This window comes from Spermophilus citellus (genome assembly GCF_964194105.1).
Source record: "Spermophilus citellus genome assembly, chromosome: 8".
Lineage (NCBI taxonomy): Eukaryota > Metazoa > Chordata > Mammalia > Rodentia > Sciuridae > Spermophilus > Spermophilus citellus.
In genome coordinates, this window is record NC_138189.1 from 41,431,582 (window position 1) to 41,445,344 (window position 13,763).

The following is a 13,763-nucleotide window of genomic DNA, read 5'->3' on the forward strand; positions in this document are numbered from 1 at the left end:
TATTTTTTCTTAGAAATTTTTAAAGGAGTACTGCCATAGTTTTGAATATAAGATATGGTGAACAATAAAAATAACCCAAGTAAGGCCATTATTAATATCATCTTGACCAAAAATATATGCAGACTGTGATGCTACTATATTTTGTGATCCTGAGCTCTAGTAACCATTAGATGCATGCATACCATTCATTGATTTGCCTATTCTAATAAAAATAATTTAATTCTGCCTTACTACCTTTGAAGACAGAAATATTTTCAAAACTTTTTGATAGGTCTTCATAATGTTAACGGATAGATCTGCTGTAAAAAGAATATTTAGGAATTATATGACAAAGGGTATGTTATGTTCCAAAGGCTATTAAAGAAAACTTATTATTTTAAAGTAATTTCTATGTTAAATTTAAAAAAGGAAGAAAAAATAATACAAAGAGTGTGCTTGCTAGAATAGATAAGTAGCGTCTTACAGAGGTGTTTTTCTATGTTAAGAAATTTATAAATAAAGAATTGTGTGTACCTTGGTGATAAAATAAAAAAGGCTGGCCACTTTGTATGCTAAGTTCAAATGTATTTTTTTGAGAATACAAAAAGTAATCCTTGAAAATCAGAATACATAACAGAATAAAGCACAATAACTTAAGTATTAAACATCTGTATGAAATAACTTGCAAAGTTTGACAAATATGCACACACAGAACATGCGGTTATTAAAAAAAAAACAACAAAAACGAAAACAAACAACAACAACAACAAAAAACACCACACAATTCTGTAGAACCAATGTTATGTCACCACCAGGAGAGCACCAAGCAAGGCACCATTGGAAAGACAACATACTTGGAAAGTCTCTATAAATAAAGTAAATGCTAATCTGGTCGAAAAATTGGTGTCTTTGGTAAAAATTCTATGAGGATGACCTGTAAAGGAAGAAGAGAAAGTTTTAAAAGGACTAAAACAGTTTTTTTATCTTAAAACTTCACTTTCATCACTTAGAAATTTTTGAAAATCCATTCACATATCAAAACTACAAATTTTCTTAAAGCAGACATTTATTTGACACCCCAGAACCTCATAATTGAGAATTTTTCTGAATTTCAGTTCTATGAAGAGGCAGTAAAATAAGTCTGAGAAGGTAAGTAGAGGTGGTTGATACAGACAGTACCCCTGACAAACTGGAGGAATGCACACACTTGCATGCACATTATGAATGAATGAGAAGACTGAGAATTGCAGATGAAGTGTTATGGTCTATTTAATTCCAGCAATTTATGAGGTATTAGCACTGCTGTTTACAAATGAGAAAATTGATAATCTTACAAGTTGTAACATTATGGACTATGGAGTAACTATTTGAATAAAAAGCTGTTTTAACTCCAAAGCTTTGTCCTTTCTATTGTATTATGTGACTATAGTTGACCCAATATTTTCCTTCAGGCTTCTTCCCTTTTTCCACCCAATTCTGTAAGTTTTAGATGTTCTCATTTTACCACAGGATACTGGTCTTTCTACTTCTTTTAATTTTTTAAAGACCTTTTCTTCTTGAGTTAGCAAAATTAATTAAAATTTGGGGCTGGGGATATAGTTCAGTTGGTAGAGTGATTGCCTTGCATGCATAAGGCACGGGGTTCAATCCCCAGCACCATCAAAGGGGGAAAAAAAGATTAAAATGTGTTTCAAAGGAACTTTTAATAGGAAACTAAAAGAAAAAAACAAAAGCAAAACACCACAATACAAAAACATACAAGTTGATGACAGCTAATTTTTATTCTGAACTTGAGTCATCTTAAATTTTAATTTAACTCTCTCCCTTGCTCCATCTCTGTATGGACTATTGCTGACTGAAAAGGCATTTAATCTGAACAATTTCCAAGTTTGGTGAGCATGTCAATTTTTTTTCCAGAAATTATTATTTTTTTTGTGTCTTGATATGATCTCCAAATCTGAACACATTTACATGTTAATCCATTTGAACTAGGAAACTTTGTATTCCCTTGAGTTCTACTGGTTTCTTTTCCAGGGTCTCCCTAAATTGCCCAGACTGGACTAAAACCTGGGATCCTCCCGCCTCAGCTTTGAACAGCTGAGATTATAGCTGAATGAATCACAACCCACTGAATTATCATTAGTTTTTAAAAAACATATCCTACAAAACTCTTTTCCTTCAACAAGCACTCATAAAAATTGGGTACTTGTTTCTTCTAAATCATATCCCTCTATTGTATCTGAATAAAGAAAAATTAGTATAAAGTTGGTATTTTTTCTAGATTATCTCCGAAATTCAATATACAATCAGGAAGAATTATTTTTCTTTTTAACTAATAAATGATATTTCTGTAAGTTATAGAAAAGCTGAGGGAAGGAAGGCTACGTGACAAAAAAGGCTTGAATTCCTTAGGTAAGGGGGCATTCATTCTCTTCTTACTGGATTATATGCTATTTTAACTTTTAAAAATTACCCTAAGGGACTTTTTTTTTTTAATATTTATTTTTTAGTTTTTTTTTTTTTTCCAGTGGACACAACATCTTTGTATGTGGTGCTGAGGATCGAACCCGGGCCGCACGCATGCCAGGCGAGCGCGCTACCGCTTCAGCCACATCCCCAGCCCCCTTAAGGACTTTCTGAAGCTATGTTATTTTTGCTTTTAGCTATCAAAATCACATTGTTAGAAATTTAAAAAAATTTTTTTTTGTTTTACTACTCTTCTAAGTATCTTCTATGATAATATAATACAATCATTTTAGAAATGCTTAATTATCTAAAAATTCAAGGTAAACTATTTTCCAAACAAAGTATAAAGTTCAGAATGTTTTAGAAGTTACTAAATTATTTTAATTTTGGTTAATAAAAAAAAGTCATGAAATCTTTTTAAAAAATTCATATACCCTACTTGAAAATTACAGCATTGGAAATAATTTTTTTTTTTTTTTAGTGCTGGGGATCAAACAAAGGCCTTGAACATTTAGGTAAGTGCTCTTATCACTGATTTATATTCCAAGCTCAGGTATAATTTAGATGTTTTCTTTTCCAAAGTAAATTTAGAAATGTACAAAAATAATTAATGCCTCCAACTTAAGCTTATTTGTTTGGATTTACAGATGTAGCAAATATTTCTTACAAAATCCCTTAAATCTCTTAAATATCTATTCCTCCCCACAAAATGTATACACAAAACCCTCTTACTATCTATAATAAAAAATATGACTAATATTTTCATAGGTCAACCTTAAAACAAGTTACTCAAATGTGCTTTTCTTATGATTATAAAGAAGTATCAAGTGTCTTTCTCATCATCATAAATTAACATGTTTGATATAATAGATAAAGAAAATCTACATTATTCTGTTCATTGAATAGAGCTAGTTTATGGAAAAAAAAGACACTTAAAAATATCTTTTTTGTTCAAGGCTAGAAATGGGATTTGACGACATGTTAATGAAAGAACCGGAAAATGCTAATAGAGAAAAATGATTTTATGATAATTTCCAACTATTTAAACACTATTTTAATCAATCTTTTATACACACATACAATCTATGATGGTTATATTGTTTCAAAGAAAAGACAAAATTCATCAGAAATGTTATAACAGGTATTTCACAAAGGCTGTGGTTTTAATTTTCAACAATTAACTCTTCCTTAGATCTTTTTCTTTTAATGTAATAACCTTTCCATATTTAAAACAAAACACTCAAGTTCAGGAAGAAAATAAATATTCATAATTTCCTATAGTTATTTTCAACTTTTCAAAAGGAAAACAATTGTCCAAGTAAATCAAGGAGTCATTTTAAAGTTCTAAAATAAATTGTATATACATTCAAAATTAACTATCTTTTAAAGAAAAAACACAGAATGATCAGCATCTCCTTTCCTGCTTACTTTTAAGATAATTTTCACAAAGCAATATTCTAATAACACTTTGAAAGATTCTCTAAAGGCCACTGAGGTATACTGGCAGTTAAAAGTCTATAAAGGCTAAAGGTTTCTTAAGCTCCAATGACTTGGCTGAAAGGTTTTCTTCCATACTTGGAAACTTGATTAGCATTATATAAAAAAGCCATATCTGACTTGCTGCGTAACCAAAGTTGTGGTTATTCTTTATACAGCATTTAAAATTTCACACTCCATCAACACATGTTCAGGCTATTTTATCTTGGCAATTAATTTATTATTTTTCAGAACACAGTGAAGCCTTGTTTTCAAGTCATTCATAACTTTATAAATCAGGCTTGCACATGAAACCCATGCATCTGTGAAGCGTAGAAAATCCTTGCACTCAGGAGATTAAGCTCCTGACACCTTTGCTGATTAATAATCATGGAAAGAATAAGATCAGAAGCAAAATAAATGATCATTTAATAGAGAAACTCACAAAACAGCCCTTTAACTTACATATTCCATCATGTTATTCGTTTCACATTTCCTTTTGCTCAGTCTCCAGTGCAAGCACAGCTAGACAAGTAGGAGAGTAAAAGAAGAAAAATGAGCTCTATTTTATTGCAGCACACAGACTAACCCATTTGTCCACCTTTCATATTTTTAGTTCAACAAAAGCATCTGTTTCCATACTGTGCAATTCAGACCCCAACAGTACGAAGCTGCTCCCTGTGGTACTCACCTTGTGGTATAACCTATTGTTTTCCCATTCTAATAACTTCTCAATCGATCTTCGTGTCTGGAAGACAAATGAGGAAAAAGTTTACTCTTGACTGGTTTCAGAAAAACTTTGTTTTGCAGCTGCTTTTTGTGTGAAAAGGGGAGAAGTACATGACAGTGACTGAGTATAGGATGGCATATACCACTATCAATGTTCTAGCATGAAATAGAAACCTGAACAGAAACAGTACTTTTTTAATAAACATACACTTTGGTTTATTTGCATATGTATTTTTTAACTGTTTCAAATTTACTAGCTTCTGATTTCAAAGTATCAACGTCTAAAAAATTATTTATCTGCCAAATGATATATGTTTAAGGTCTAAGTTCTTTCAAAAATACTTTTGCAATATTTAAATAGTTACAAAGGCCCTTAATACTTTAAAACAAGGATAATTTAAATATTAACTAACAAAATGCAAAAGCCCTTTAGGGTAAATCTTAAAATGAAATAACTAAACATTTTTAAAGAAAAAAACCCACCAAACTATAAAATTCAAACTAATTTTAACATCATACTTTAAAATAATGTCTACATTTTTAAAAAATATTAATTATTCCAGTTAGAGTTTCTAAACAAAGTCAAAATTTTGTTCAAACCAATATAAAAGTAGTGTCTGGTAGTCAAACCAAATTCTTAATACATGGTACTCTTTAAAGAATCAACTGAGAAATTCACTTCACTTGATTGTTCCAGTATCTATATGCAGCAGGAAATGTTTCTTGTTTGGAAGGATGAATAAAGGAGAGTATAATTCATGATGCCAGGTGTTAGGATGAGACTGACACAGCTGCAGGTGCAAAAGTGATAGTATTGCCACAAGGATCAACTGCAACTTGGTGCAGCTGCAGTTTTCTTGAGAAAGAAGGAAAAAAGCATCTACCGCTATTAATATGGTACAACTGTAAATAAATACTAATAATCAAATATGTAATGCCTGTCAAACAATGATGAGCTAGATGAAAATTTTTAGGATCAAGTTGATTTTGAATTTTAATGTTACATAGTAAAAGATTAATATTTATTTTAAATATTTATTGCAATCTAGTTCTAATATTACCTTTTAGCATGTTGAACATGCTAAAAACATACCAAAATCACGTAAGTGCCAATTATAATTCATAGCTACCAACGAATTACCACTACTGTCTTAAATTTTCCAAGCTTAGGCCATAGAAATCAGAAAATCAACTACCTTTCTGGGTGATAATACGCCAATGACTAATTTATTACACTACTTTTTTTGAACAGTCTTTTTGGCAAGAATTTTAAAGAAAAAAAAAGTGCCCTTGTTAACAATGATCAGCAGACCTCACTTGTTTCTTTGTAAAGATAGCCTTTTAGAGGCAGCTCTCCTTTTAAATGAAAATAGGGCAGCAGTTATGGTCACACTTTTTGTTAATTTAGTTGCCAGTCAGCCCCAAATCAAAAGAAAATAAGGCTGCAGAGTGTAATTAACATTCAGTTCAGTCGTTTTGTCCCTTGTCTAGCCCCCAAGCTTTGTTAAAATTGCCATCTGAATGCTGAAGGCTGTAGGGAAATCGATTTGATTCTAATCGCACCATGAAAAGAACATGATCTAACTGCTTTCAGCCCTCCATAAATCTGTACTAGGTCTTTAGCACAATGCAACTTCCAATTTAAAAAGCACTGAATGTCTCGTCAATGACTTTGTGAAGAAAAAAGAACAAGGAGCAGACATAAAAATTCCAATAGTTGTTTAAGCATTAAAGTTCATTTGCATCACAGCGAACCTGAAAAGGGCTGACCTCTCAAACCGCCTCTCAGGTCTATGAAGTTGTAGCCTTGACAAGCTCACATTGACAGAGCTCATTGACTCTGAAAGGCTACTCTATCAATGGTGAAAAATGGCAATAGGTTCTACTATGAGCAGGCATCTGCCTGCCCACCCGCTGCTAAACCAATGGTAAAACTGATTCAAAACCTGAATCTACCTTGTAATCTTCCTTTCTAGGACCTTTTAATAATAGATTAAGATTACTATACAATTTGAGGTTTTACTTTTACTGATGGTTTAAAGGTTGGAGGGGGTGTTGAAAGAAACAGGGTAGGGAGACAGAACTAGCTTTCCAAGTCTATTGTTTTATATTAACACATAAAAATAGAATCCAAAAGTTTAACACTACACTTTGCAAATATTTATTACTTAAAGAAAATAATATTGTTAGCATCATCTTTTTGCATCAGAAATTTAAATCCATGAAAATCTATATTATGAAAATGAATTCTTTATGATGCATATATATATATACACACATACACATATACAAACACAATTTAAAACTTTAAAATATTTCCTTTACATAACTTACATCAACTACCAGTATTTGAATAAAAAATAATTACATAATTACAAAGTATGAACCTAAAATTCCAAAATACTTATGTAGGAATTCTGAATTTATTCTTTGCCTCTAATTGAGAGTTTAACGATAGGGTTTGTTATAGTAATTGTGTCTTAAAATATTTAAGAATTCTAAACCAAACAAACCCTGCTATGCTACATTCTGAATAAGCATCTAAATATACAATATTTCTACACACTTGACAGTCTGAAGTAAAAGCTGTGAATTAGCACCATCTAATCTTGCTATAAGACTTCTTTCCTGCTTGACAGGTGAAAAAAAAAGGCACTTGCACGTGCAGCTTAATTAATCATTGCACTTGACATCTCAATGATTTACAGTGAGGAGCAGGTGAGAACATACAAAACCAGAAAGAACCCTTGATTTGAGTGGAACATTTCTTGCACACTAAGGTGACAAGTATGTAGATTCTAGCAGAGATTAAAAAATAAAAAAAAAAAGAAAGAAAAGAAACTGTGCCACAAATTATTTGTTAGTAGCAACAAAAGCTCAAATTAAACGGAAAAAAAAAAGCTGTAACTACTGAGAATGTTTAATACTCTGCAATTAATTTTAGTTAACAAAATCAAAATATATTTTCAAGATTAAATACAATACCAATTTGACAGATCATGAAAAAAATGACACTTAAGCATTTATAAAAGCAATTTCAAAGCTTTCAAACTTCAACTGCAGTCATTTAGAAATAAAAGTTAAGAGTTTATGTCCACAGGACTATCAGAGATCTATTTCTAATTTCAACATTGCCAAACTCTACCGTAACTAACTGGACAAGCAAACTTAATCATATAAAAACTGTCCTGGAATTTAAATGTCTATATTGACCTCCAAGTTTCAAAATAAAGCAAATTAAACCATTAGAAAAAAATATGTAGAGGCCTGCCAACAAAAAATACCAATAAAACATTATCTTTCTAGGCTAGCTTTTAAAAATAAGTCATCTTAATTTTCTTTAAAGAATTTAGTGCTTGTGAAAAGCCCCGAATTGATAGTCATGGGAACTAAGGATCTTCTATTTAGCTGAAAGAACAGGGGAAAGGGCAGTGCAGGCTTCAGTACAAGGTTCCCTACAGTGGGCCTTAATCCTTTTCAGTGCCTACACCCTGGGGGTGAGAGGACAGGTTAGTGGTTCTTTACCAAGGAATCCTCAGTCCTTCTGCTTAAGATGATCAATAAGAAATCTAATTTTATGATGGATTCTTTAATTAAAAGTACCAGGACCACCAACTTACACCATGTAAGCAAAACAACTTTTTGTGAGAATGTCATGTCACTAACCTGGAAGAGGACAGCTTCAAGCATCTGGACTCCCACCCACCTCCCTTGAGAGTTCATTTTGAAGGCCCTTCCTTTTAAAACAGTAACAACATATTTCTTCATTTCAACATCTTGGTGGTTTTCTTTTCCTTATTAGTGAGTTACTTCTAATATAGCCTCTTAAAATAACAAGAGATTAAAAAACATAATTCAATTAATAAATATACGTTAAATAGATTTAAATTGAGTAATAAGCAGTAGTACCATAAGGAGAAACATTTTGGTTTCTACTCTTGTTGTGCTTGGTTGCTTTGAAATGTTTGGTAAAACTGTGGGAATAAGCCAAAACATGAGAACTGCAAGAGAAGTCAAAGGATATGAACAATGCACAAAACAACTTACTTAGGTGACTAATCAACAAGGTTAGATATGACATACCCTGTAAGTTCCAAAAAAGAATATAAAGTAAGCTTACAATAGTTTTTAAAAAAAAAGTATGAAACACTGTGAAAACCTAAATTACTGAAATAGAAAATCAGGATTTCCTAAAAAACCTCAAATTTGATTATAAAATATTTTTACAATTTCATTTAACTAACTTTTTCTCTATAGATAAAGTTCACTACTTACAGGTGTATTTGAATTGGATTTATTCATAACATCAGAGAATGTCAAAGCCAAATTTCAAACGTTCAATTTCTTATTTAAAACAAATTTTGAATTTTAAACTTCTAAAAGTATAATTCATTAAGCTTTAACTAAAATGCTTTAAATGTATTCATAATCTTATTTTTAACTTTTAAATGTTTTTCAAATAAGAATTACACATATATTTAGACTTCACTACAAACTGAAATTGTTAAAATAAGTGAAACAATATTTTTAGTTATGTTATTAGAAGGAAAACATATGATTTGGAATGGATTATTTTAACTTTGGAGAACTAAGGAGAAAATTACTTGATTTACTTCTGTTTGTTCTGGATTAATGTTAAATCTTATATTCCAATTATGTGCAGAAAATTCTATGTCGTATCTCAAAATTATGACATATGAAAAACTTGGATTACCAACCATATAACAAGAATATGTATGAATTGCTCAAAGGAATTTTTAACCAAATTCCCTTCCTCTACATAAAAGCCCCTTTTAAAAATTGTAATGTGAACACTGAATTTCAAATAATCTAGATATACTAAAATATCCACTAAAGTATCATTAGAATAAAGTTTTTAGTAATGTTTGTTAAAAATTAGTATTGTTGGGGCTGGGGATGTAGTTCAGGGGTACAGCACTTGTGAAGCCTGAAGAAGTCCTGAGTTTCATCCCCATAATTGCAAAAAAGAAGAAGAAAAAGTACCTCTGTTAGAGATAAGCTAAACAACTGCTAACATTTGTGGATCAAAAATATCCTCGAGGCAGCACTGAGCTGGTGCTAATAGGTGCTAATCTTAAGTAATGTATGATTAAACTGAATTTCATCAAGAGTTTATGAGCTAGGCTAGTGAGTGGCTCATAACTTTTAAAATTACACCATTTTATAAATGATGAAAGTTAACAGACTCTTTCTCCAGAAAAAGAGGCACATATACAGAAATACAAAATGCTGCACAAAATTTCAAGGGAGTGATCCATTAAATCCCAGTTACATTTAACAAAATACTAATAATGCTTCAGGAAACTAAACCGAATTTCAACTGAAAGCAGAAAATTTAAAGAACTATTCATAAGACAAATTAATTTCACCAAATAAGTACTACTACAGGGACTTTTTGAAAAACTAAATATAATTTTTAAAGGATGAATCAGTGCTTAGGACCAAGAAGTAGAAAAGCAGTTTAAAAAAAAAAATCAACTGTTCATTGATTAAAATAGACAACTGGATAAATAAGAATGGATGAATGGATTAAGAATTATTGTTTATGGAACCTGATACGTGGTCTGACCCATGCTAGTATATTCCTTTTGTTACCTTATTTATTAACCTGCACACCAAAACCTATAAGGTAGATTGTATTACTTTCATTTTACATATAAGAACTGAACCTTAGAGAGGTCAAGAAACATTAAAGCTACATTAGGAAACAGAGGAGCTAGGATTTGAAAATTAATATGGCCTACAACCTTATACTTTTTCTGTGGTACCTATTAGAGAGCTATTGAGTTTGTAAAGAATGTGTCAGATTTAACAGATGATCTTGAGACAAATAATGTATCTATGGCATGCAAATTATTTAAGTCACCAACCAAATTATTACTTACTGACCCTAAAATTATGATTAATTAATATCCAAGAAAACAGAGAGTAAAGACAGATGGAAAAAAAACAGAGAATTTAAAAAGGGAAGTGTAATCTATAAAACATGAAATGGGCATCCTAGAATTAGAAAGCATAATATTTGATAGTAAAAAATCTCACTGGACTGGTTAACAACAGATTGGTGACAGGAAGACAAATCTTCCTATAACCTACCACATCAATAATACCATACTACAGAACTGCAAGTCAGCCAGATTTGAGAAAAACACATTTTCTAAGAATTCTAACACATCTTTATGAAGTCCCATTGCCACCTCTGTAAATTTAAGGCTCAAACTTACACTTTTATCAGTATCCTCTTTTTAATGAGAATTTAGAAACACGTTTTTACCCTAATTAAAAACAAGTTCTCAGTGCTGTTCACACTAATGATCTCAATTTATATAAGAACCAGTTTTCTACCTTTCAAGGCTAGAACAGTCTTTAAAATGAAATAGCAATAAATGTATTCCTCTAGTTGTAAGAAATCTTGTATGAGACCACTTTTGCAAAGTGAATGAAATAAGATTTCTTTACTGCAAGTGAAGAAGAGGCAAAAAAACAAAACAAAACAAAACAAAACAAAAAAAAAAACTTCACAACCTAAAGTAGGGTTAGAGGAAAACCTGATTCTTCTTTTCATCTTTCCAACTTTGCATGGCACTTATTACATGTCATTTTTAATAACTCTGAGAGTAAATACATGTTTCAAAAAAAAAAGAATGCAACATTAGTGAAAAAAGAGCTTTATCGGAAATCATGAGTGTGTATTTGCTAGGGAGTAGGAAGCAAAAAATTTTTCAAAGACAGGTCTGTTCGTTTTCATTTATTTTTTATAAGACTTGAACAGTAAAAGCAATACATCAACTCTGAGATGTATAAAATCTTATTAAAATATACTTTTATCCCATATCCACTTTACCTGTTTTACAGTCTCTTTCCTTTATTGGTTGTAGCTTCAATAAATGCAAAAGATAGAAAAAAATTGTAACAGTAAAGCTGTGAAAAACTAAATAGAGCATTTATCATTGGAAAATGACAAAACAATGCTTATATGCTATTGCCATTTATCAACTAGATAAATTTAGGTAAATTATAACCTACTATTATGAACCTGAATTTTCTAACTTGAGAAATCTTTCAAATTGCTAAATTTCTCTAGTTTATAAACTGAGAAACCTCAAACAGGTTACTTGATTTCTGAGTCTTAAAATAGGAATAATATGAATGTCTCTACTCCTGGAATTTTGGGAAGTATACAATAAAAATAAGTTGGTTAACTCAATCCCTGAGATACAGAAAACACTCAATGATTACTAGATGCTACCATGATATTTTACCACATAGGATTTTTGTGAAAATTAAAGGAGAATATATATTTTCTGCCTTGTAAGTATACAATAATTATTCTCCTCTTCATTTGCTTCTTGAAGTCTATTATTCCACTGTATGTCAATACAGATTTTACTTTTTAAGCAACATATTTTAAGTTATACAAATATCAGGAATTTAGTGATTTGGAGTAACTGGTATTATAAGCCATTACATCTTAAATTATATTACATGTAAATGTCAAAAATCTAAAATTATGTGATAGACTTTCTTAAATGTAAAACTAAGATATTTCTAATTTAAATACACAAACTTAGAATTCAAGTTGTTGTTTTTTCCAGGTTTTCTTGTTGAAAATTTCTGAAAATTGTATTTCAAATTGCTAAATCTATCACTTTACCTTCAACTTTTAATGTATAAATGTATTGGAATAAACTTTTCCACTACAACAAAGACCAGGTGTTTCAGAACTTAATAAAAGCATGTAAAAGTCAAAAAAGAAGAGTAAAAGATTAAGATCATCAAAGCAAATTAAAATCCTTATAAATATATTTACTAAAATAAAGCAAATTGGATAGCATTCTTTAAAAAAAGGTTAGCACTATATCTTCAATCAATAATAACAGTGTATTACTAGAATATACTTCATTCATTACGCCTTGTTCATTAGAAATTTTTCAGGAGTCCTACTTCATTAAAATTTTGATAATATCCTTTCAAATGTGTTTTGCTTTGTTTCATTATCTGCAATATGTTAGAGGCATTTTTCTTATCTAATTCTTCTTCTGAATGTTCAATGCCTTTCTCGTTTAGGATTCAGAATTAATGACTACAAATGTTCAAATCCTAAATATAGAGGAAATCAGTTTGAAAGTTCTCAATAACTTTCAGTACCACTAGTATAACCGCATATATTTCAAATTCCTCCCATATACAAATATACTTAACTTTCTGCTTAGTTTCTCCTGGTTCACTTTCCCTTGACGTTCTTTAAGATTTTCAAGGCTACCTGCTGCTTCAAAGTAAAAAATAAATCACTACTCTTTACCTCTTGCATTAATTTTTTATTCTATCTAATTTTCTTTCTTCCCTTCCCTCCCTCTCCCTCCCTCTCTCCCTCCCTCCCTCTCTCTTTCTCTCTTTCTTTCACTCAAGATTGAACCCAGGAGTGTTTAACCACTTAGCCACATCCCTTTTTTACATTTTATTTAAAGACAGGGTCTGAGTTGCTAAGTGTTTTGCTAAATTGCTGAGGCTGGCTTTAAACTCACAATCGTCCTGCCTCAACCTCCCAAAGCTACTGGGATTATAAGCATGTGCCACCATAATATTCTATAATATTCTCAGTGCTGGGGATTGAACCCTGATCTCACATCGGTAAGGTAAGTGGTCTACCACTGAACTATTCACCCAGCCCTCTGCCATTTAGATTCTCAACTCCTAATACACCTTAAACCAGAGTGACCTACAGTTATTGGATAAGTAAATTTGAGATTGAGAAAAGATATTCAGAAGTAACCCTAAGTATACTAAAACTTTAAGTAAAACGAGGACTTAAACTCTATTATACTATTTATTTGTATGCAAAAGAAAACTTTAAAAGTAAAAACAAGGTTAAGTTGATATTTAAACAGTGTGAAACTTTTGAGTTCTTTGTTAAGATAAGAGCTAAAAGCACATATAAACAAAGTCTATAAAGTCAGGATATGATATATGCATATATATAAAAACAAAAAAAAGTGAAACAGTTACTTAGAACAGAAAACAATAAAAGCAAAATTCCTTAATACAATACACAATAAAATTATGAAAAAATGTTTCTTCAAGGAATGAACCAG

The 13,763-nt window shown here is 30.8% G+C and overlaps 1 protein-coding gene across 1 annotated transcript in view; it reads right to left on the reverse strand.

The window, feature by feature from the left end:
• Nucleotides 1–707: 707 nt before the first annotated feature.
• The window catches only part of CHIC2 (cysteine rich hydrophobic domain 2), a 40,062-nt gene continuing 27,006 nt past the window's right edge, over nucleotides 708–13,763 (reverse strand). Inside the window, exons 4-6 of the mRNA XM_081303886.1 lie at nucleotides 4,613–4,669; nucleotides 4,387–4,446; nucleotides 708–913 (exon numbers count right to left, since the gene is read on the reverse strand). Coding sequence (XP_081160012.1) covers nucleotides 863–913; nucleotides 4,387–4,446; nucleotides 4,613–4,669 — 168 coding nt within the window. The 3' untranslated portion in view covers nucleotides 708–862. The remainder of the gene's footprint in view (nucleotides 914–4,386; nucleotides 4,447–4,612; nucleotides 4,670–13,763) is intronic.